General features: G+C 34.0%; 1 protein-coding gene across 23 annotated transcripts in view; it reads right to left on the reverse strand.

Moving 5' to 3' along the window:
* ADGRB3 (adhesion G protein-coupled receptor B3) overlaps positions 1-26,314 on the reverse strand; it is a 426,584-nt gene that overhangs the window by 201,676 nt on the left and 198,594 nt on the right. For 16 of the 23 annotated variants that reach the window (XR_014944219.1, XM_085541996.1, XM_085542001.1 and 13 more), the window contains 5 exons: positions 22,354-22,455; positions 21,740-21,846; positions 6,478-6,672; positions 4,851-4,919; positions 570-678 (listed from right to left, as the gene is read on the reverse strand). Coding sequence is in view for 22 of the 23 variants with exons in the window: in XM_085541996.1 (XP_085398122.1) it covers positions 570-678; positions 4,851-4,919; positions 6,478-6,672; positions 21,740-21,846; positions 22,354-22,455 (582 nt within the window). In the remaining variant the exon portion in view is untranslated. Of the gene's footprint in view, positions 1-569; positions 679-4,850; positions 4,920-6,477; positions 6,673-21,735; positions 21,847-22,353; positions 22,456-26,314 lie in introns of those variants that run through there. The other 7 variants (XM_085542010.1, XM_085542007.1, XM_085542005.1 and 4 more) reach the window with 2 other exon arrangements.

Here is a 26,314-nt window from a genome sequence, read left to right on the forward strand (position 1 = left end):
TGAAAACAAAATTCTAAAACCACCACACAAAGAAAAAGTAGCATAAGAAACTAAAGGCTTACTTATGTTGAGAAATAATACACTTCCTTTTTATCTTTAATTATTGCTTCTCTATGTTGATTATTTTCACACTAGAACATGTGCAAAGACATGGGAGAGTGTAATATTAAAAGATAATGTCAGCAAAATTAATATGTTGAAAGCCATTAAGTATTTAATTATTTTCTAAATTAGCGGGAATTTCTAAGTACCATCTGAGTCACTGTTTATTCTGGGAAGTCTACAGCATATAGCTATAGTTCACAGCTTTTTTACGATAATTTTTTGAATTTTACTTCACCTAAAAAATTTCTCTCAGATTTTGAGATGGAATTATAAAGATAAGTGATGTGTATGTTGTGCCAACTGTATTAAATCAGAGAACATATTACCATGCATCAGAGATAATCTCAACGAGGAGAAGGAGCTCAATCTGTATTGTAATAGAAACAGCAACTCTGAAGTACATACTTGGAATTTCTGATTTTCAATAGGTCATAAATATCATAGAAGAAATTCCTATTTCTTACCTACATTTCCAGTCATTAGGTATGAATTCTGAAAGTCCATCATTCCCATTCCAACAATGTGTATAAAATCTTCGATCACCTGCATTAACTCCACCGAGCCTGGATAGATCTAACAAAGGAAGGTGAGATACTCTGTAACTATAATATCAAAATCTCTACAGCAGCTAATTCAAATAAAAATTTAATGCAATCCAATGGAATATGAGATATAAAAGTCTAATTCTCTGGCAAGATTTTAATACCTAACATTTTGTGTGACTGTAGAGCAACCACTTTTGCCATTAGATCCACAAGTGAACAAACACTACTTCTCATAAGGCTACACAATCTGTACAATGTTTGCTTGTACTCATGCAACAAACAAACAAACAAACAAACATTGTTTTATTGAACATTTCTCTCAATATTGGTTAAAGTATTTAAAGTCCTAGAATAATTGTAATGTATACTTTTTCTCCTCCCCTGAGATATACCTTCAATAGATTCAAAAATAGCAAAATGAACAGATGAATCTTACCCTGGCCTCTGCACCACAATAATGCATTGATGATTTAGCCATTATTTAAGTAATAAAATTTATTACTCGTAATACAGTTGTTTTGCTGATGTGTAACAGCTGAATCATAGATTAGCCGAGGTTAGAATGGGCCTCTAGAGACTGTCTAGTTCAACTGTCTATTCAGAGAAGGATCAGCTCCAACAGGTTGCCAGGACAATGTTGAGATGCACTTTATATATCTCCAAGGGTGGGGAACTCAGTCCATCTGTGCAACATTCAATTGCAGTCATTCATACAGTGAAAGGGTCTTTCTTATATGTAAATTAAATCTGCTATATTTTAATTTGTGTTGGTTGCTCTTTGGCCTGTGAGTTGTGTCTATCGCTGAGAAGAGTCTGCCTTAGGCTTTTTACTCTACCGTGAATCTAAAAAACTGATAGGATTCCCACTAACCATTTTTTTCCAAGAAAAGTACCAGCTCCTTCAGCCCCCATGCTACATAATCTAGTGTCCTAAGCACCTTCATGGCTCTAAAATAAGATGCATCCACATTGCTAAAGTAGCTTATCACTATGACTTTCAAAATGGTAACAGAAAGCACATTTCAAAAAAACATAACTTATTTTCAAAGCTGTAAGTTACTGCAATAACAAAATAATTAAAAATGACTAAATTCAACAATAACACATTATCAGAACAGCTACTAAATATCAAAACAGTTACTAATAAGCTTAAAAAATACTGATGGTATCACATGCATAAAATTCATTTTGGCGGTTATGAACAAGATAATTTTTAGTAAGATAGGGGTGTTTTTTGCAATAGAAAATGAATGGATGATCTGTTCATATTGCTTTTTTTCTTTCTATCATTCAACTCACTCTTTCTACTACTGGTAGGGCAGATTACAGAAAATGCCAACAATGACTATAAATTCGAGTATGGTGTATTCCATCTTTATCTTGTTTATCTTTCTAGATCTGTAGTTGCATGGTTCAGGATACTGATTTATTCAATGTGCTTTGCTTTCCTACATGGATTTTTTACAAAAGGTAGGGCAGCAGTATCATTTTTGAGAAAAATGTATTGTGGCATTTATGGTCCTAGCATTGCTTCAGGTGAAGGAGTCTTCTCCCATTTTCAAATTGATGAGTCAGTGAAATTCCAAATTATGAGGCAGTGAGTTAGCCTAATTCATCATTCTTTTTGCGTCTATCTCATTCATAGCACACACATTTCCAGGTTATGTACAAAGACTGAATTTTACTGAAAAGACCTATTAGTCCTAGTTCTCTCACAAGACATTTAACAGTTACAATTTACCATAAACTGTTGAACAGTCAGTGTAATAAAGGTACTCTTTGTTTCTAGATATCTGAAGTACTGCCTGTTAGAATGCTAACAGATGGTCACATAGAATATGCAGAATATCTCATGAGTATTGAAATATGATTATTATTATTATTGTGTACTTGAAGTGGTTCCCTATGTGCAGCACTTAACAAAAGCCAATTATTAAAGTGAGTAGTACTACTTATCTGCATGCTATTTAACCTGTAATTAATGGTATCAACTGCTGGCATGTAATCTAGAAAAAATGATGCGCTGAGGCATTGCAGCTGTATACTTTGTAGCAAGTCAGCAATTGAGTGGCAGTGAATAAGATTAGTAAGAATTTTTGTCTAGGAAAAGAATCCAGAAAACACTCAAAAAGATCCAGGCTAACAGAAACTGTGGAGTTCAATGAAATAATGAAAAATAAAATAAAATAAAATAAAATAAAATAAAATAAAATAAAATAAAATAAAATAAAATTAGACTGCCACTTTGCTTGCAATGTTGCATAACAAAAAAAGAAAAACAAATCAAATCCAAAATAAATCAGAGTAAAACAAAACAAGCAATAATTTTTAATGAGTCAGTGATGCTTGATATAGATTGCACTGGCAGTACACTACAATTTGTGTATTCGAAATCATGATTTTGACAAAACAGACCATAAAAATTTAAACAATATTGCTTCTGTTTTAAAATCCAGCTCTATTTTACCGTAAGTTTTAGAATCATAGAACAGCTCAGGTTGGAAAAGACTTTAAAGGTCATCAGGTCCAACCACAACCTAACCATACTACCCTAACTCTAACAACCCACTGCTAAATCATGTCCCTAAGCACCACATCCAAATGGATTTTAAACACATTCAGGGATTGTGACTCAACCACCTCCCTGGGGAGCCTATTCCAGTGTTTAACTACCCTTTCTGTAAAGAAGTGTTTCCTAATGTCCAAGGTAAACTTTCCCTGGTGCAACTTGAGGCCATTGATCTTGGTGGGACAGACAGTAGACATGGCATGGGCCAAGACTGGAGGCAGAAGAAGACAGGGCAAGTAACGTAGGGAGTGTCACTCTGTTCATTACTGAGGCTAAAACATTAGTTTAGTATCAGCTGTATAATGTTGGTGCTATCTGTTTATCGAAACTGCCTACATGCATGTGATTCTGCCGCTTTCATCTGCCATCGCTAAGCAAAATGTGATAACTTGTAGATTTTCATATCTGGATCTTACATAGATGTACAAAACAAACAAACAAACAAAACAAAACAAAACAAAGCAAAAAGAAAAACAAAAGAACAATTTGATTCTTGACTAAGTTACAATGTATCAGCTGCAGCATCTTATAGAATAATGGACTCCTTAGAGTTGGAAGAGACCTCTGAAGACCATCTAGTCCAACTCCCAATGAACAGGGAGTTCAGTGTCTGATCCAGCCTCGCCTTGAAAGTCTCCAGGGATGGGGAACCTACTACATCACTTGGAAACCTGTTCCAGTGCCTCACCACTCCCACTGTAAAAGATTTTTTCCTTATATCTAACCTAAATCTGCTTTCTTTTCTGTCCAAAGCAAAGTCTGTATCAGTAGCAAAACATTTTGATCTTCTCTTTCTTAGTCATTATAAAAACGACTACCTCCATCTACTCTGAATCCCTCCACTGTTTGTATACATATATAAGTTTCTGTTTATCCCCATTCTCACCATTACTAGTGTCAGAATAAGTATATTTCTATTGCCCTGTTCATAAATATAAACAGTTCTCCAGTGTACTTAGTATAAACACGTAAAAACACCACAGTAAAAAAAAAAAAAAAGACTTTCAAAGTGAATTTTAAATTCTTTTTTAATTATAAAAATAACATTGAGCTAGCTTAATGGTAAAATTTACTATTTTATAAACACTATCAGAAAATATATCATAGTCCAAAATTGGTCTCTCTTAGGGAGATCACATCTGATCTCTTAACTACAAGTTTAGGAAAGGTCTGCTCTTAAATTTCTGTCACTACTTTGGTGGTGTCATAAGAATTCTTTAGAAGATTTTTGATGTGTTCTGTATAATACAGGCATGATTGTAGCTAGCCTTTACAAGCATTTTTGGCTTTCATATATATTTCATTAAATCAGGAAAAGACAAAACATTCCGATTAATTCCATGGAATGCACTGAAAATCTCGTTATCAAGAGAAGCTTCTTACATTCTTAATATAATTTAGTAGTAGACAATGGGGACTTTTGGAAAAGCATCAGTTATTTACAAAATATGGTCTTATTCAGGATTTCCTTCTGCTTACAACAATGTGCATGTTTAACATAAGTTTTAAAAATTATATATTACTCTTTATCTTAAGAAAGTAAAGTGTTGCTCCTGGTTAAGAAATATAATAAATATTATATAGTCTGCTGGCATTTTTTAAATTGATGAGTTACAGAAGGCATGTCTTACCTGTTGTGCATCTTCCCATTTCTCTTTATTTTCTTCATCTAAGAGGTTACTAATGATTTGAAAGAAGTTCTGAAAAGGGAATAAAAGACAAAGTAAAATTACATTCAATGACATAATTGTATCCTTAAGTCAACATTGAGAAAGATTTCCTTTCTCTACTACAGATGTATTTCTGCAGCCTATTTTCTGTCATAGAAAGAGATGATATAAAACATTAGACTGACAAAAATATCCATATTTTACAGTTAATTGTTCATTTCTGGCTGTATAATTATGTTCCGCACTACCACTTTATATAAAATAAGACCCCTATTAAGCTTGCTCAACTTCTAAATGTGATGGTATTTCATTTTCACCTTGTTCTTCCAGAAAATAGACTACTACATGTTTTTCAAATTATGCTAAGAAAATGATTGGCCCAAAGTTAACATGTTCTATTCAAAACAGGACAAAGATCCTTAATGACCACAAAGAATGGATACAGTGGGGTTTCACTGCCAAATACTGCCTGAAATCAGATACATCTTATTTTTTGCCTCTATGCTCTGACAGAAGTAATAATAATAATAATAAAATTAAATTCTGTTCTTTGACCTTAGAGTATCACTTTTGATTTCTGATTGTCCTATTGACTTCGCTGTAATTAAACAAAAATAACAGCAATAAGTCACACCTTTAAAAATCATTCTCTTCCAAGTGTTTGTGCAAAACTTTTATTTAGACTATTATTGGTTCTCTTTTCCAATTTTCCAATCTCTTCCACACACCGACAAATTTGGCTATAATCTGTCAATTATATTTTTTCTGTTCCTTCATAAAAGATACCTGCAGCTTCCACTGACCTTACCAGAATCGTATGATTAAGATCCTTGCAATCTCTGAAAAATCCTTAGGTGGTATACCAGCCATATGCCCCTGTTGGTCATCTTATTGTGAGTACTTATCTCCCCCACCAGCACTGAGTTTTTTTTGTCATTTGGGTGGGTGGGTGTGGGGGGGGTGGGGTGGGAATAATTAAGCTATGCATAATGTTGATGAATTAAATTTAATACACTATTTTGTGTTTACTGTTATTTACATGAAAGTATTAAAATTACCATTAATAAATGCATATTAAAAAGACAGAAGTAAAACAACAGATAAGCAATAATGAGTTTAAGATACACATTGTACTTGATAATAAACCATTAATGATGCTTATGAGCCTGCTGACAAGAATGTTTTGCTTCTTAAGATCACTTTTTATCTCTATTTAAGTTCTAGACATGCTACTTGTTGTAGCAGTGGAGATGGCAATGTATGAAGTTTTTTCAGTGAGCAATGCCAGTGTTTTGTGAATTAAACAAATGTGTGTTTTAATGGCTTTGCTGCACTGACTATGAATATACGAGATGCACTCCAAACAATGTGACAGGGGAATACAGGATAAAAAAAACTTTCAGCTACATTGACTAATCTCTTTTTCATTATATTAATGTTGTAAGAAGCCACACTGCTATAAAACTCACTGTTTAGATCTACCTTTCAGAAATAATAATTTCCACCTTGGTGCAAATACCTGACATTCATTGTATTGACTTAAACTCCACCAACTGAATCACTTTCTTGCTTACAATGTTTCTCTTACCTGTACTCCATCTGATGCTGGGATATAACTTGCTCTTTTAAATGTGTCTGTAACATTTCTGAGAATTTCCACAGAAATCAGAAGGTCACCTGCATAAAAATTTTTTCTCTGGGTTAAATCCAGTAGTGTCTTGGTTACTTGGGACATGCCATCACCAGCCAACATCCTCTGTCCCTTTGCGAGGTGCTCTTTAATCTGTACCAGAGGAACAAAACAAATATCAGAACCTACTTTACTGAGAGAAATATATATAATAAATTCAAAAGACAACATAATGTTAACTAATAAATCTATTATAACAAAGTTCATCCTGTTAAAGTGAAGACAAACTAGCAGTAGAGTATGATGACCACGTTTTCCTTTATTACAGAATCACAATTTTCATACTGACAGATTTGTATGTGTTATATTATACCTGTTTGCTACTCTTAGGACACCAACAACATCTCAAAATCCATATTCTTTAGGGAACGTAATGGACTGGACTTTGTCTTTAATCTACAAGCATCACCATACAATCAAATATTTTAAAAAAAAACCCATAAGTGAGGAGAAATGAGCCTGTCACTTTATTTATTTATTTTACAAATTTTTCAGCAGAAATACCTCCCTCAGTCTTAAACCAACCATCTGAGAAAAAAAAACAAAAAACAAAAAACAAAACAAACAACAAACAAACAAACAAACAAAATCAGAAAAACAGTAATTATGCCAGAGACTTATTGTGCAGTTTCTATTCATTTTAGGAGGCTTTGAAAGTAATCTTGAAGGAAGATTATAGTTAAAAAAAAACAAACAACAAAAACCAACAAACAAACAAAAAAAAACCAATAACAGCTAACTGGAACTTTTTTGCTGTAACTGCCTAGATGTTCACTAACCCCAGAGCTATCTCCAACATTTAATGTCTGTGTCTTTGGTCATGCACAAAAGACATACAATACAAAAGACATAAGGCTGTCTACTTAGTCTTGAAAAAAGAAGACTGAGAGGACCTTATCCAGGTGTATAAATATCTAAATACCTATAAATATCTAAGGTGTGGGGGCAAAGTAGCAAGGCCAAGGCCAGACACTTTTCAGCAGTGTGTGGAGACCGGACAAGGGGAAACAGCCAGAAACTGGAGCACAGGAGGTTCCTCACGAATGTGCACAAGAACTACTTTACAGTGAGGGTGATGGAGCATTGGAACAGGCTGCCCAGAGGGGTTGTGGAGTCTCCTTCTCTGGAGATATTCAAGACACGCCTGGACCTGTGTGACATGGTGTAGGAAACCTGCTTTGGCAGGAGGCTGGACTAGATGATCTCTGGAGGTCCCTTCCAACCCCTACAATTCTGTGATTCTGTGAAGGCAGAACCCCCAAATCTGACGCGTGCCTCAGGATATAATGTGAGAAGGACATCACACAACTTAATGGCAGAGAAAACAAAGAGGTTTTTAATTTCAGTAAGAGCAGTAGTGATCAATCCTCATTAAAAATCCTGTTACACTTTTATGACTATATTAAATAAATAAATAAGGAAAAATGTAGGAGCATTTAGCAAGCTGTTCCATATTGCATTATTTTTATTCCTTTTCCTCCATCTGTATGTACACCACCCCCAATTTGTTTTTCCACACACCTGCTAGACTTTAAACTCATATTTTAATGATGGCAGGAGACAATTTCTTGTTGGTTTTGGACCATGCATTGCACATAGTAGTCTTGTTGGCCTCAGCTGCATTTTGGATGCAAATAATGAATTAAAACCCGTGTTTGACTGTGTTTGACTGTTCTCTAAGCTTCTGAGCAAGCAAAGCTGTGTAAAGATCTGTTTCCAGTGAAGAATTTTACAGATCTCCAGCAGTAGAAATGGGAGTTATACTACCTTCTTCAGTTCTTTCAGCATGTCATATTGATTGCTTTTGGACACGGTGGTAAATATGGTCTAGCAAGTTGCCACAATATCACAAAAGTAAATTATTAAACCTACTTCAAAAGTAGCAATAGTTGTGCTCCAGGTGATTCAAACTACCTAAGACTTATTGACTCTTAAAATTACAGCTCAATCTGGGGATGTTTTAAGTTTTACCCAGAAAGCTCAGCTTCCAACAAAGGTATGTGAACATTTCCTTGGGTCACACCACTTGTACACACTGCACATTATTAACCACTCAAGCTTGAACTTGAAGTTCCTTCTGATCCTTAACCACCTCTTGAGAACCTTCTGTCCTAGCAGCATATCCATATAAGTAGGACAAGTAGCATTTGGGGAAAAAAAAAAAAAAAAAAGAAAAAAAAAAAGGTACATTGTGTTTAGATAGGGAAAAAGATTGAAAATTAGAGACAGTTAGTGGAAAGATTGTTTATAGCCTGGAAAAAAACTAAATAGGTGGGTGAGCACCCTCTTTAGGATCAGTTCATAAACACAAGATTAAAATCATAGGCCATACACTCAGTAGATAGAAGCTGGTGTAGCACTATTAAAGCAAATGTCCAACATAATAAGAGTTGAAAGTGTTGTCTCTTTGATTATTTGCACAGCTACAAGAGTATTTCAGTGTGAAAATGCAGTATTTCCTAATCAGCAGTTGTCATGATGGCTTTGTCACTATATTTCTTATTTTTATGCTATGGTCACTGTGATATTATGCATTCTCCAAGGGAGCTAATTTTGGTCACCACTGTAGGACCTTGTAGCTCTCTGTGAAGGTCATTTTTTAGTGGTCTTACAGGCAGGATCATTAAAAATAAAGTTTATGAGCCGAGAGATAGTGAAATGAAGCAGCTGTTGAAGTGATACTTCAATTGTCAGTCCAACCTCTAGCTGCCTGCAGTATATAGCTGTATATTTGAAAAATTACAGAAATGTTTAACTGGACTTTGACTCAGGGTCCAGCTGTCTTTATGCCCTGATTTATTAGAAAGTATGACACAATAAAAATGTCTTTTCACAATGTCAGAGTTACTATGCCCCTGGCTTCAGAGTACAAATTTATATCTGCATAGTAACAATTGCAAACAAACAACTCGCTATAGTCTGAAAGGATAGAAAACAATGAACCCTCAAGAAACTTGTAAAAGATTTAAAAGAATGATTAAACTAAATAGTAGCTACATCATCTTGGTTTTAAAGTTTTTTTTTTTTAATATGATGCTGGATTCACGGCCTGCAATTACTAAAAAGTCATTATAACGTTTAATGATAGAAAGAGTCTAAGAACCTGGATTAGGAAGCCTAAACAGAAATGAAGAAAAATACTGTGAAATAAAAATATTATTTGAAATTACCCATAATATGCAAATCACCTTGCCTTATGCATCCACAACCCAACACTAATACTTTATAAAACATTTTTCATGAAGAACTTAACAGAACACATAGAAAAGAATATTCAGATCACCTGCAAAAGTCACCTGAATTAATTAAAAAAAAAAAAAAAAAAAAAGTAAAAAAGAAAGTCCTTGAGAGTGTAAGTTCCTCTAGGAAACAACAAACAACTCAAAGTATTTGAAATCTTATCTTAAACACTCTGAATTATGTTACCTAGCCTCTATGGCCACTAATCTTGAAGCCCAAATTCCACAATGAATAGTAATGATAGTAATGAAGTAATGATTTTACATAAGAAGTAATGATTTTACATTGAAATTATAGTTAACAACATTGAGACCTGTGTGTTCAAAGAGAGGCACATAAGTAAAAAAGGCAGAAAATATATTTTTGGCAGCTAAAGTATTCCCATAGGCACAGTCCTGGACTGAACTCATGCAGCATACTGATGTGTAAACTATAACATGAAGTCATTGTGAGAAAGCTGCTCCTTCTGTATTTGAGGAATATATAGTTACAGGGTGTTTTCTAATCATCAGCAGACAGTCCCTTAGCTATTTCAGAACACAAAATCTAGAAGTTTCACTTACTTTTCCTTAACATACACACACACACACACACACACATATATAAATATAAATATATATATATATATAATTTTAAGGATGTTTCAGGGTACAATAATTCAATTTCAGTTAAATTCTAAAAGAAATAGTGTATGGAATAATGATAAAGGTACATATCTTCAAATATGCATCTGAATACTTATAACCTCATTTTATGAGTCTTTTCTGCCTCTAGCCACACATTCAACATTTTAGATGGAGTTTCCTAAAGCAATATAAAGAAATTATTTCCTACTTTGGCATCAATGAAATTAGTTGGTAGTCTAACAGATAAATACACAAACAATTTCTGCAGAGAGGATTTAATGCATTTCCTCTGTTTGTAATGGAAAAGGAAGAAAATAATTGGTATACACTGTGTCAACTAAGATTAAAGATACATATTAAAGAGAATTTCTCAAGTGTAAAGGAAGCGATGCATCATATTTTACCTGAAGAGACTGTGCACTTTTAGGGCCTTAAGAACAATCAAGAATAACAGTAACAACAACAACAAAAAACAAACCCCAAAAACAAACAAACAGAAAAAAGTAAGTATAGCTGATTTTGAGAGGAAAGACGTCAGGCTGGAAGACCTGATGAATTGCCTTTCTGTCCTATAACTCTGTGAGTTGCCCCTGAAAATAATTACAAAGGCAAACTATTAAAAGTAGAAATACCAATTAACCCGAACTAAATCTTTTACTTTCATTCATTTATCTGCTGTCATAGCATGAAATCTGCTGCAGCAAGTTTCTGGAAATACTGTGCCTGAGACTACTTGTTTGCACTCAGTATAAACAACAGCAACTCTGTGATTTAAGGAACTTATTCCTAATTTACATTAAGGAACATAAGAATTGTTTTATTGTACATAAACAGTTGTCCCACTCACATATACTTCCAGTATTTCTAGGCAAAATATTCATCAAAGCAGTAATTTACTTATTTATTTAATTTAGCAAGAAAAAGGGCCTGCTTAGCAGCACAGAACCTGTGTTCTTCTATACCCTGACCTCATGCATCTCTACACAAATGTCAGGGAATTGTATGTATTCTTCTGTATTTGATGAGGTATATTGAGGAATCCATGAAAAAATCATCTAGTATATATGACGAACTAATGTATTATAAGAGCAAGAATGTAAGCAGTTTGGAGACATGCTCAGCTCTGTTTGTGCCTCCTTTTTCTACCACTTTCACAAGTACTTTCCATTATTTTAAAAGATTTTTACCACTTTAACTGATTCTATATTTATATTTTTGTCAACGTCAATACTGTCATTTATTCTAGTCCTTAAATTACTGAACAGGTGACAGAGAAAGCCATTATAAAATTTCAGAATTTTAATTTCTTCAAGCATTCAACAGATCTAAAAAGGAAGGGTATAAAATTGCTCTTTACTGCAGTGACAAATGGATTTAGATATGAAGAATGAATAATCATTAAACAAATGAATTCTTTAGGGTGTATATTTTGCTTATATTGATTCCCATGTTGTTGACCAGGATTTGTATTATTATTTTATTAAGTACTGTCATTAAACGCTCCAATTATCTGTGATTAAATCCCGCTCACGTTGACATGCTGTGTGAGAAAGCTTGTTGTTATTGTTGTTGTTTCCTTTTTTAACCAGAGGGCAAGTCTTCAAGAATTGTGTTATCTATGTGTAATGCAACATGACAAGAGCAAGAGTGGAGAGGAAAAAGAAAATGATGAGTCTGAGAGGCTTGTTTTCGTTTTATGACAGACATAACATCACTTGAGGAAAAGTCTCCTGGCTCTCCATATTGACTGAATGGGAGGTCACGAAGTCATATGCTACAAATAACATCCCTTTTGTGTTTTTTTTTTTTTTGTTTGTTTGGGTTTTTTGTGTTTTTTTTTTTTTAAATCGTTATTATGTTATTTTAAAAAAAAAAAGTTTGTGGTCATTCTGTTTTAATATAAAACTCTGATTAACTGATACACTTTATATATTTAGTTCAATCTGTATTTCTGTTTGAAGGAGAAAACAGAATTGTTTTTTCAAGCTGAACAGCACTGTAAGAAAGCCCTGAATTCTACATGGGAGCCTTGCATTATGTAATGGGCCAGAAAAGACTTTGTTGCATCTCACAGACTTAACAAATCTTTGTTTAAACGTACTGGAGAATGCAACAAATGAAGTTGTGAGGCAAATAAGTCTTTTGAAGGATGACTGTAGAAAGATGCTATGATCACTATTTTACAGCTATTCATTTACACAAATTACTGCAGTCACTCTGTGAGCTGAGTTAGAATGTGGGTTCGTGCAGTTCTGTAGACTTTAAGGAAAAATTAGATTAATTCTCTCTTTTTGGAGTCCCCACATAGCCTTCATCTCTTGTTTTCCCTCTGGCCATACCTTAGTGGAATTCACCTGTTGGCTGCAAAGTTGGCTGGTCTGGAATATCAATGTGACTGGGGAGCACTCAGCTGCTCACTGCTGCAGCAGACCTCTACATAAAATAGCAGCAGCAGCAACTGCAGGAGCACATAGAATTTAACACAGAGATTATTCTTTCATAAACCAGATGCTGAAAGATGATTGAGGATGCTAAGATGACAGTGGGCACTTTTATTTAACAACTGGAATTGTTTTCATTTCATAGAAAGCAGATAGTCAAAAGCAGAAAGGAAAGATAAACAACATATTTGAACTGAATTAAATTATGATATGCTTATGCAGAACAGAAGGAAAATATTTTCTCTTACTGTATAGCATCTCTTAGTTTAGGACGTATGTGTCTGTTGAGATCAAGCAATACATTTCATGGACAAAGAATGCACTGTGATAGTTTAAAACTGATGATTTCTGGTACCTATTTTAATACAGGCAGTTATGAAAAGAGCAGCCATTCACTGGGGATGGAGTAGACGACTTCCTCTCATTGAAAAAATGAGCATTTATTTACAGAAAATAAAACAGATCTGTTAGGACACTGAGAAAGGCAAATTAACTTTGAAGTACAGCGTTCAAACACACAAAAATCAACACTTCTGTCAAGTTTGGTAGGGTAGGCAGAAATTTCCCACAATCAAATGAGTGACTTTCCCATCAAGCGATCAGCCAACTGAATTGTTATTAACTTCTTCAGAAGGTTTTGTTGTTGTTGTTGTTGTTTTTCTTCTTCTAATGCAGAATTGATAAATGTTAGTGAGGTGGGGGAAGACTGTTGCCTGCCACAATCACTCAATCAGTTGTTTTGTGATAAGAGAAAATAGAAAAATAGTTTGTCATTTTCCCGTCAAGTTATAGAGGTGACAAAACAGAGCTGACTCTGGCAGATTCTGGGCTTACAAGGGAGACAAGGCAAAGAAAGCAAATAATTTACTCCCCCTCTTCTCAAATGCTTCAGAGGTGAGAAGATGAAGAGAGCTGCAGGGGTATATTGCTATAGCAATAGGGTAGATTGAGGTAGAAGAAAAATGTTACCTTTGCCTATACATTTTAATCTACAAAACTAATTGCCTATACATTTTAATCTACAAAACTAACTAATCTACAAAACTAATCTACAAAACTAAAACTAATAAGCCTGCTTTGCTTCGCAACTAGATAAAAAGAAATGAAGCACTGTACTGGCAAAAAGAAGCAGTATATTTTTAAAAGGATACCTTTGGTTTCTAAGTCATTTCACTGACGAGTACATGGATGGACTGAAATGCCATCATTGTAATGTAATTCAGAAAAACAAAATCATGTCCACTGAATTGCATCTCAGCTAATCACTATTCACCTCAGAGTTCTTTTTATCAAATTATATTATAGTCAAGATCTCACAAAATTGTGAATAACACAGCTGTGGAGAGAGGGTAAACACAGGGAAACACAAAAATTACTCCTTATTTTCATCTAAGCAACTGAACATTGTCTTTCATCCAACACTGAGAAATATGCTGCATATGACTACAAAACAAGCTATACTAGTAGAGATTTTCTGATAATATTAAAGATGATCATATTTATGAGTATACTACAACCCTCTTATGAACTGGAGTGTCCAAAAACCATCATAAGAAGTCTCACTCTAGATACAAGTGTGTGGCAATGCAGCAATGCAATAACAGCATCATTTAAGCAGATCCCTCAAAAAATTAGTAAAAATAAGTAACTCTTACTCGAGGCATTTCAACCACTCTTTTATCTCAGTTATCTTTTTTTTTTTTTTTTTTTTTTTTCTCTCCTATCCAAAATAGGCTTTTGAACTCTTAGCCACTGGTTCTATTCTTGATTAGAATGTGTACACTCACATATAGTTGTGGATTCAACAACAGTTGAATTTCTTATTGTCATGAACGATTTTACACTACTTGTATAAATGAAATAAAGAAAGAAAAAGGAAAAACATCAGCATAAAACTCCTCTGCAGATTCAATCCACTTGAGGTGTGCTGGTTTAATTCTATTTATTCAAAACACCCAGAACTCACTATTAGGTTATTTTTTTTACTAATAGAGTGAAGGAAAAAAAAAAGAAAAAGAAAAAATAAAATAAAATAAAATAAATAAAATAAATAAAATAAATAAAATAAAAAAGGGACTGAAACTTGAAAGAAGATGAGAACTGAGAACTGCAGAAATCCTACTACCACTACCACCACCACCAACAAAGCACTTGGAGAATGCATTCTCAATTGAATAACTTTCTGTAGTGAAGACCAGATGCCTTTCTATGAAAGATGCTTTAATTCAAAAAAAAAGGGTCATATGGGAAATCAAGTATTCACAATGCTCATTTTCTAGAATTAACTTCTATAAAACAAATAAAAGCAGAAACTGTTGAAACAAGAAAAACGGACAGCTTACTGAAGTACACAGGAAGTTGTCGAAAGGAAGTAAATGCAAAAAAAAATAAAAATAATTACTTGGAATTCAGTCTGTCACTAAGTATCAATTAAACAGCCCAAGTGGCTAGATTATAACAGTAAAAATACACCTATACAGCATATCTTTTGCTTTAACTTTGTGCTACAAGGAGACACAATGCCTTCTGATTCAGTTTGTATTTTCTCACAGTGTTGCTAAATCTGACTCGACAATGTGTTCAGTCAGTGGAGTTATATAAGGTTTGATCTACTTATAAAATTTCAGGGATTCAGAATATCACTTTAGAATATTTTGCAGACATCTTTTATGAAAACATATGAGAAAGTATTAGTTACAATAACAAAAGAGTAGTTCAACTAAACAATATCAGGTTAAAATAATTATGCAGACCATTTTCTGCTCCCAGGTCAAAGGAAGATAATAAGCAATGAGGAGAATGCTTCATAGTCATATACAGTCTAAGACTGGATCATCATCTAATCTGCCTTCTCACATATAACAGATACTCCTTAAAGTGATGAAAATATGTTAGTTGACCAAAAGATTTCACTTTAAACTAATTTGTAAAGGTAGAAACAGAGAACAGCATTTAACAAGGTTCTTAACTTTTGCCATGGAAAAATTCATTTGGTAAAATACACAAATAGTCCATAAAAACAAGACATGTCTATTTCACAGCTCAAAACTGTAGAGATAGAGAAATCAGAGGAATTTTTTACTGTCAGATGAAATTTAGCGTGATCAGATATGTGACCATGAACAACTCAGAAGGAATTTGAGAAAGGATATCCTTTACCACTAGGTCTTAGCCATCTAATTTCACATTTAAACAGATACTTTGATTTCTTTCTTTGTCGTAACCACCACTTTCTCAAGAACACGTTTAGAAAATTGTGCATCAATGGGCAAAATATTCCTACTTAGCTGCACAAAAGGTTGGTAACAGTCTTGAAACTTGATTAGGAAAACACTTGATTAGGAGCATTTTCGTATTGCAAAGCAGCACTTATTGCAAACACACTAAAACAATACAAGACATTCTGAAGAAAAAAAAAAAAAAAGTCTGATATATAATCTGCGATGCTTACTTTTCTGTTCATTAAGCTACTGCTTGATCCCTTAGGTCACATGATTAAAGTAGGCAAAGCATACCTATTTATCATTTTCTTTTTCCACTTATAGTGACTTAGTAAAAATAATCCCAATTGGGTTATTTAAATGTTATTATTAGAGCTAATCAAATAATTTACAAAGGGTTTATTTCATGGATTTGGGCATTTTTGTCCTTTAATTTGCTCAGTGAATAATTTTTCATATTAGCCAACCAGCTGTATAAACTAGTCAAACAGCATTTGTTAAATTTATTTGATGACTGATTTCTACCAAATGTTGGATAAATTATTCATGACTAATTGATTCTGTTATTCCAAGAGATCTAATTATCATTCCTAGTTTTAAAAGGGACCTGTATTCCATAGCACACAAGACAAAATAAACTAACGAAAGTATAGGGAGTATATTTTTGGCATAACTGAGCTTCTTTAACCACTTGATTGCCTTTACTCAAGGTTCTCCACGCCCTCCTGTGCTGCAAGTTGCCAGTCTTCATACCATGAGTGAAACCTTTCTCCTTCCCTGTTCTGTCAGGTTCCACTGTATATTCTTCTCTTCAGAGATCCTGCAGTCATATTTTTACTGTACTAGAGATTTTCTGTGCTTTGCTATGAGAGATATAAACACTAAGAAGAAAACTGTCTAGGCACAAGTTTAGAAGACCCAAAATAATTTCTTCTGTTTAATCTGTCTGCTTAAGTTTCCCATTCACACAAAAGAGAGATGTAGTAGAGGCTCATCTAAAGGATATGTTGAGGATATACATTAGTTAAAGATCTTGAATTACTCTGAATCTGTCATAATAGAAAGTTAAGTGCAATACTGTTGTGATTTAACCCCACTTGACAGCTAAGCACCACACAGATGTACACATGCTCCTCTTGCAGAGGGATAGAGGGCAGAATTGGAAAAAAAGTAATGCAAAATGCAAATGCTCACCATCAGCTGACCACTGTTCCAACTGTGCTTCAATAGAAGCAGCCCTGGAAAACTTTTCCCCCAGTTTTTATTGCAGAGCGCAATGTTATATGGAAAAAAACCCTTTGGTCACTTTGGGCCAGTTGTTCAGGCAACCCTTTGCAATTTCCTGTGCATATCCAAGCCCACCTTTCCAAGAGACAGAAAGACCTTGATTCTGTGTGAGCACTGCTCAGCAACAACTAAAACAGGACAGCATAACCACCACTGTTTTCATTAACAATCCAAAAATAGCAACATAAGTACTCCTATGAAGAAAATTATCTCAGCTGAACTCTGCACAAATAGCCATATATTTATCAAAGAAATATTCATATAAGTAGACAATTCCAGTTAAACCATAGAAATCCCTGCCTTCTTCTCATCTATTCAAAATATAATGAATGTGCCTGTTCTGAGCAGTAATTCTGCCTGGCATATTCTACAAGCGGTTGGAAAAGGAGCCAGTCAAATTATTTATAGTGCTGATCCTTATGAACAAAATTTATTATTAGCTACCACATTACTCTCCATACAAGTCTCAAGTCAAGATGAAGCACATGCAGTGTAGTTGAGTTTCTCCTACTTAAATGGTGCTTATTACGGGTGGAAATCTGTTCCTAATCACTTTTAGGAGAATAAGAGAGAAAAATCTAAAAATACGTAACTCTATGCATGAGAAAGTGCAACTATACTGTACCTGTGCATATGTGTTCATAAATTAAGGAAACAAAACCACAGTGCCAATCAGATGTGGTGGTGGAAAAATTAACACTTTCTATAGCATGAATCTATTGTTTATTGTGGACATCTAGTCAAAAATTGTTGTTAGTAGGAAAATGTTATCTTTAGGAAGAAAGTACAAAAAAACATATTGATGTTAGAGGGATAGTCTATGAATTTACACTGCACTGTTTTTGCCTTACGTGAATTCCCAATTCAATTGGAGTAGTAGGAGTCAAAATTTCATAGAAAAACAAAGCCTTTGTTTGGAAGGGACTTTAAAGAATAACTAGTTCTAATTCCTTGCCACGAGCAGAGTTGACAATGACTAGATCAGGCTGTCCAGGGCCTCATCCAACCTGGTGTTGAATACCTCCAGGGATGGTGCACCCATACCTTCTTTGGGTAAAGCATTCCTGTGCCACATCACTTCCTGAGTAAAAACTTGGTCTCCATCCTGTTTATAAACTCCCAGCAGGTATTAGAAAGTTGCAATGAGGTCTCTCTGGAGCTTCTCCTAGCTAAACAAGCCCAGTTTCTTTGTTACTGTTCTTTTGTCTCTCTGTTACTGGGGAGCTTAGAAATAAACACACATGTGGCCCAATGGACACACAAAGCTCTGAAATTCTCTACCCACAGCCCAAACGGCTTAAGCATGATTTTTTTTTAACTATAAATATCTAATAATGGTAGATAAGAAAAGCCTCAAGAATATTTTCTACACTTGAGGCCAACAAGTGCAGCCAGCTTGTATCCCTCAAGCTAAACTCATTTAATTCACTCTCCAAGACAAAGATGATTTTACTGCCTGCTGGGAATGGTTGCTCTGCCATGTTGTCTTCTAAATGTTGCTGGTATGGTCTAAAATTATGTCAGGAAGTATTCTAATATATACAAAATTAAACAGTGTAGATGGACGGCATTAAAGCTTGGACACTCATCATACTTATTTACTACTGTAATTTTAAGTGCCTAGTTCAGAATCTGTGCAGACGAGTCAGCAAGCTCTGTAATCAAAGTAGTATTATTTAGCTCCAATCATATGCTATGCTCTTCCTTGGGGAACATTTGCTTGGGCATAGGACTGTGAATTCAGGTCCATAATTTTTGGGCTAGTTCTGAATACTCAGTGACTTGTTTGGAGGGCAAAGAGACAATAATCTGTTTACATTCTTTCAGGCAGGCATGCATTCAGCATATAATATATTGTCTATATGTTATATATATCAAGTGCTTTAAATGAACTTCAGAAATACCATATTCGAAGACTATACACCTATTTTTATTTCAACTGTTTCAGATAAGAAATGCAAACATTTTAACTCAGACTCGTATTTCAGGTGAACCTTCAGAAAACTGAGTGCCAACCCCACTATTCTTAGTCTGAGTTAGCAAAATAACATTATTTGTAAGCACACCGAGGCATCTCATAAATTTGTGCATAAGCACATACACTTATTATTAAAAAAGTGTCTGTCAGCAGTCTCCTTATAAAGCCCCATTTTCAGGGATTTACAGAGCTGACATACGTCTGTTATGGGGAAAAGCCTACATTTGCAGGGCGATGATCTTATAAATCCTTGAATTTCTATGATCTTTTAAATATGTTTATTTAACATAAACATTATGTTTATTTGAGAAACAGCAAAATGTAACAAGCAGATTTTCTTTTGAGCAGCTTCCAAATAAAAAATAAGTCATTTTTTCCCTTTAAATTATATGTATATAAACTGAAAATGTCTGAAACGTTGCGTAGCAATTAGATAGTGTTTAGATGCTTGTGTAATTTTAAAGAAGCTTTAGCTATTTTTGAATGTTCTTATCAAAAGATCATTTCACAGTATAGTATAATCATTTTTAATACTATCAAAACAGAAATACAGAAGAATAGATATAACTGATCTAGGATATAAACGTTTTTGGTTTTTTTTTTGTATGTTTGTTTTTTGTTGTTGTTGTTGTTGTTCAGTGTTCTGGCGGGAAGACATGCAGCTTTTCAAAAAATACCAGTGTCTCACCAAAAGCAAGCAAGGTAAGTCATACTGATAAATAACATGAAAAACTATTTCTCATTATTTGAGTTCCCTGAGAATTATTACCAGAAAAATTATCTGAAGTCTGAATATCAATACAAAAACAGTGGAAATAGGACCAACGCTATGAAACTTAGAGACAAGAAAGGATTGTGAGCCAGATCAATACTAATCACAGAATCACAGAATCACAGAATTGTAGGGGTTGGAAGGGACCTCTAGAGATCATTGAGTCCAACCCATAAATTATTTAAATCTTTTAGAAGATGCTACTATTTAACAGAAAAAAAAAAAACCAAAAAAAACAAAAAAAAAAAAACAAGTTTAAAAAGAAATAACTTGCTCTTAAACATCATCTCAACAGAAAAAAATTCATTTGAACTTTTCAATCACAAAATGTGAAGTTTTTGTTCAACAACGTGCCATTATTGTTTCTATTCAAAACTGCACATACTATATGCAGACATTGCCTTTATTGTGCTATTATTTACAGAAATAAGCCTTCTAAACAAATAAAATGCAACTGTATTTCTGTCATTGCCCAGATATGAAAGAATGCTATAGGCAGACTATATGCAGCTGTTATTCATATATATATAATATAATTAAGTACAAATTCAATGAAGCAGAAGTGCAACTGAAGGAAACTCATAAAAATTTCCTCCAAGTTTTGGGGAACAACCACAAGGTTACTACTTTTCAATCCATTGAGGATTTTTAAAAATACCGCCTAAGTGTTGCTCTTGGTGCAGAGACTGGAAAGATACGAAGCACACGGATGTATTAGTGCCCCTGTGCTGAATGATTAATGGCAGAATAATAGGAAAGTCAGAAAAACTATACTGCACAAGCAAAAACCATTGTTCCTGAGAATTTCAAATGAACTCTTTCCTCAGAAGACAAGTGCAGAATACCCGACTATGAGAATAATGTAACCACTGTAATAAGCATATACCAGAGTAGTATATTTATAATGTAACTTATTGCATATAAGCATATATTGCATATACTTGCCTATAAGCATATCTCAGCAGTATACAGAATAGTTCAGTTGGAAGGGACATTAGGAGATATAAAACTGTATATAGTAATATGTAGCATATAGCTTAGCAAATAAAATTTTTTGTTAAGCATTGTGAAAAGTATTTCTTCATCTAGATAAACTTTACTTTTTCCAGGATATTACAATAATTTCAACCTATAATCATTTATGTTGGTTACATTTGAAGGTGAAGTTCTATATTTGATATTAGGATGAAATATCATTTCTGACTTCCTAGTGTGCAATTAAAGAATTCAAGGCACTATAAAATTACTCAGCAGGTCGCTCTTTCAGTAAATCTCATTTATTCACATCTCATTTTCTAATAAACCAAAATATGTGTCTTACTTTCTGACCCTTATAAAAGTTTTGCACAGTGGGCGTGGAAGAAGGGAATCTGAATCACTTTTCCATTACAACAGTAAGATAAAATACCTTTACTCAAGGACAAGTAATACGTCAGATCTAAATACATGAATAGAAATGTTTCTTTCTCAGGTCTGTTTTCCTCCTGACATTTCTCATCATAAATTTACTTGAGAGTAAACAGGTAAGCTTCTTTTCACATGAATGGTTAGTAGTGAATAAACAGAGCAAGTACTAAAGCTGGCTTTGCACCTACTGAATGCTGCAAGTGTCTGTACTCATTTGATATGCATCTAGCAAAGCTCGGATGTTCCCAGAAGGCCACTCCATGAACACTGAGAGAGCAGCGTCTGCTAGTGGTGCCTGTAAGTCAGAAAGACAGAAAACATTTATATATGTGAGAGCATTTGGTAAGAATGTAGTACATAAAATTTGCATTCTCTGTTATTTTAAAAGCACACACAGACACAATTTCATACAATAATCACCAGCATAAAGAGAGTACTACAAGATGCTGAAACACATTTCAGTGTTCATTTTGTGGGTTTTTAGCACTGTTTTGGTAATTAAAAAGATGTTTATGTTTTGCTTCATTTTCATAAATTTGCCTGGTGGGTTTTATCAGATTGATTTGTCACCTTTCTCTCTGTGTCTATAATGCATATACAAACATATATACTTCACAGTCCCATAAATGTAAACCATGAAACATATCATATTATATGATATATGATGTAAATATATATGCATATGTAAATATGTGAGATGTGTACATTCACAGATATATACATATGCATGTGTACATCTAGTGATCATTTCTAAAGCATAAAACAATGATTTTTCCCTTTTTTTTATTGCATAATACCATACCTGTGGCATTGAGAGGACATCTATTGAATGCCATGTCCCCAGCTGGGGTCCTTTTCCACACCATTGACATCAAATAGTCTTCAGGACATATTTCATAAGGTGCTGCCATTTAGAAATGAGAATTTTAAAATAAAAATTAATGTAAAAGAGACATTTTCCATCAGAAACGTAGGTCTTCCATCTTGTACTAATTCTCCCTGAGATGTACATACTAACAGGTTTTGGTATCATTTTAAAAATGAAACATAAAAATGCAACAGCGATTTTTGGATAATAACTGTCTTTGTGATGGTTATTATTTCATAGTCTGTGCCCTTATTGTCTTCAACATACACTTTTTAGACACGATGTTAATGTGTTGCTTTTTTCCTACTTTGATCAATAGTGTTAAGTGTCTACCAGAAGGTGACAATTAAATGGTTATAAACTGCTAAGTCTATCTCACACTAAGATTTTTTTTTTTCTAAAATTTAAAATATGTGTGAAATATTCTGTTCTAAATTCACAATTTAAACTCCACATGTGTTAAATATTCTGAAGTCCAAAAATGAAGCTATTTCTTGGAAATGTGTTTCATTACAAGATGGTAATTAAGAAGGGAACTCTATGAGTGGTTATAAAAAAATCTGAACTTTCATTGCTTATTGCAGTATCATTAAAAGTAGAAAATATTTTCACGTTTCCATAGCAACAGAACTACATGGGAAAGAAGAAATTTTTACAATTGCATTGTGTTGTTTTTTCACATGGTTATGACTTACAGATTACTTTTGCTCTTTATATTTTGTTTATTGTATATTCCCAGCTTATGATTTTTGAGTTAATTTGATCAACACAACAAATGTGGCTGAAGTCACATCACAACTTAAAGCACTGACAAATATCAGTTGCTGAAATCATTACAAGTTCAGCAGAGAAAAAAACAAAAAACAGTAGTTATTTAAAAGTAGCATTATATGTATTTCAGGAGAATTGTAACCCTAAAACAGAAAAGAAAGGAACAAAAAAAAAAAAAAAAAAGGAATAATGGAATGGGAAAGTAAATACTGTCACTATTTTACAGATGGAATGAGAAGAAAGCAATTCTATGATTCAACCATGGTTACATGGGAAATCTCTAGCAGAGGAACAGACTTCAGGTTTTTCCCATCCAATTGCCTACGCCATAAAACTGTCCCTGTTTTGCACTTCTACTGACAGAAGACTGAGGTGAGGGAGGGAAGAGAACAGTCTTTTGCACATAGCTGCACCCTCTCTCAGCAAATGACAAAGAATACCTTGCAGATGGCTCAGTAATGCTAATATGAATCACACTTGGGCAGAAAAATTGCCTGCTAAAATTGCCTCACCACCAGCATTCTTGAATCGTAAATCAAGACAGACCGTACTGCTAAAAATGCACGAGATCCATTAACGTCAAAACTCAAAGCAAGTTGGTTATATTCTAGAATATAGGTAGAATATGGTTATAATCTAACATACCAAGTGTTTCAGATATGCCCAAAAAGTGGATGCAAGAAGCTAGAGCTACAATGGTAAAAGTCAGACTTTGACAAACATGAGCCATCTGGTGATAAACACAATTACTATCCTTTTATGATCTTACAAACAAAAGAAATGTTCTGTTTTGTGTTACATAAGATTAATATAATGCAGAAGTTATGTTATGAATTACATAAACATGTTAAAACTTAGAGCTCTTTAAGAAGTATGTCTGTCATTCAGCTTTGTCCATTTCAAGCACGGCGTGTTCTCTAAGAACACTTGCCAGAGCTGAATCTGAGACCTAAAAATCTTACCTCTACAAATAATGTTTGGAGGATTTTTTTTTCCTTCCTGAATATACCGTATGCATGCACATATGCTTACATATAATATGTTCTCTGTTTTATGTTAGCAAGTCACAAACAATACAAGAGGTTTTCCACCTATCTGCTTAGAAGAGTGGTGCTTGTGTGTTTTTACAAGACCTTTCAAAATTTAAAATTGCCTTTAAACTTGATCTTAGTGCCAGAGATAACCTGTGTACCTGTGCTTTGTGTTTAAAGTAAAAAAGATGCAGAGTTATCTGGAGAGAGATGCAGTAACAAGTTGTAACTGAGCCCAGGCAAGCAAATTTTACTAGATCCTTTCTGACTTTGTGCTGTGCACCTAGATGCCTTTCAACACAATGTACCAACACTTTACATCAAGGAATGGTGCACATAAAAAGCAAACCAGTTCTTTCCTAAGCAAAAGTACATTTGGCAGAGCTTTCCAATCAGACATCCACCCACATTAAAGCATCTGCGATTCTCCAACCCAAGTTGCACATGGTAACATTACAGTCACATTTGAGTGGTACTGTATCTGAGTTAAAAAGCTTCACTGGTTCTGCTGTCTCTGGTAGTTCAAGTACTTTTGAAACTTTGGCATAATTAATTCATAGCACAGTCACACAAAAAAATGGGAGTTAGCTGTAGAAAATTATATAGAATTGCTAAAATTTAGAAGCAAACAGCAAATACCTCGATAAATTTGCTAAGGCTGGCAAATAGAAAACAGATCTCTCTTTCACTGACAGTGTGATTCAGCAGCCTCTTCCCACACAGACCATGTACTCAAATTTACCCTGTTTTGCCTTCCCTGTTATGCAGTGATAGGCCTGATTTAATCTTATCTAAGCACAACAAGGCTTGACAAAGTCAATAGTCTAGAAGCACAGTCCTCTTCTAAAACTGCCAGTGAGAGGACACACACCTCCAGGAGGCAATCAAACCAAATCTGAAAAAGCTGTTGTACAGAACAGCAAGTAACACGCATAACCTTATCGACATCACAATCTACATAAGAAGCTAACATAAATGGGTAATGGTGACAAAAGAGTGAAGGTATTTAGCCAAAGATACACAGTAGTCTTGGATCCTAATTCAATGCCCCACGTAACCTCTAACAAAAACAAAACAAAACAAAACAAAAACAAACAAACAAAAAGCTTTTGACCATTTTGTAGAGTAGTGTCGTAATCAAAGATACAACAGTGTCTAATGGTTTAATTTTATTATTTAGTTGTTGACAATTACTTGAGTCTTCCAACTTCTCACACTATCACTTCTAGCTAGTACTTCTGAAGGAATGTACCACCTTCAGTACAAAATCATTACCTTGGCTTTGGCAATACTCTACACTGTAGATTTTTTCCATTAACATTCAGGGCAAAACTATTCCTACATTATATCTTCTACAACTGACAACAGCCTGATGAGAAATATAATGAGGTTCAATTCTGATTATAATCTAGGAAAAGCATAAGTAATGGAACATGTATAATTACTATGGAATTCTGTCTTATGGAAGTAAGCATTTCTAGAAATCGGTAGTGTATCTCTGGAACCTAAGATATTCTTTTAACTGTTATAAGAACATGGTTCTGCTCTTATAAAAATGATTTTGCAGGTGCCGTTGATACAGAAATCTGATTAATCTGGTACTTTCCTCTCTGCTCTCTCATGTCCTTTAATTTTTACTTCTTGATTTGATAAAATTTATGTTTGTTTTTTTTTTTTTATATTTTTTTCAAAATCTTCTTATCAGCCTGCCACAACATGGGTTGCAATTTGTTTTATTAGCCAGTTATCACCTTTATTCCTATAGGATAGACCTACTATTTGTTCATCCTGTATTAAACTTTCCAATGACTCCTGCTCAACTAGCTGCCTAGGAAGTCCAGTATGCTTTTTCTTTCTTATATTTGTTCACTATTTTATCCTTCACAAATGGATTCTTTAAATACTTAATGCTGCCGACCTGTTAGGAGTGAAAAACAATTTTAGATGTTTGAGATACTACAAAGGAGAAATGACGGATATCAGACTATATACAGATTTTTGTCTTTCATTCCAGTATATGACACAACAGTAAGAAACAATCATAGTTTTAAAATTAATAATTGTGAATAGAAACCATTCCCAAAGAAATATTC

The sequence above is a fragment of the Coturnix japonica genome, chromosome 3 (genome assembly GCF_054131305.1).
Source record: "Coturnix japonica strain WE chromosome 3, WE-NBRP24, whole genome shotgun sequence".
In the NCBI taxonomy this organism is placed as follows: domain Eukaryota; kingdom Metazoa; phylum Chordata; class Aves; order Galliformes; family Phasianidae; genus Coturnix; species Coturnix japonica.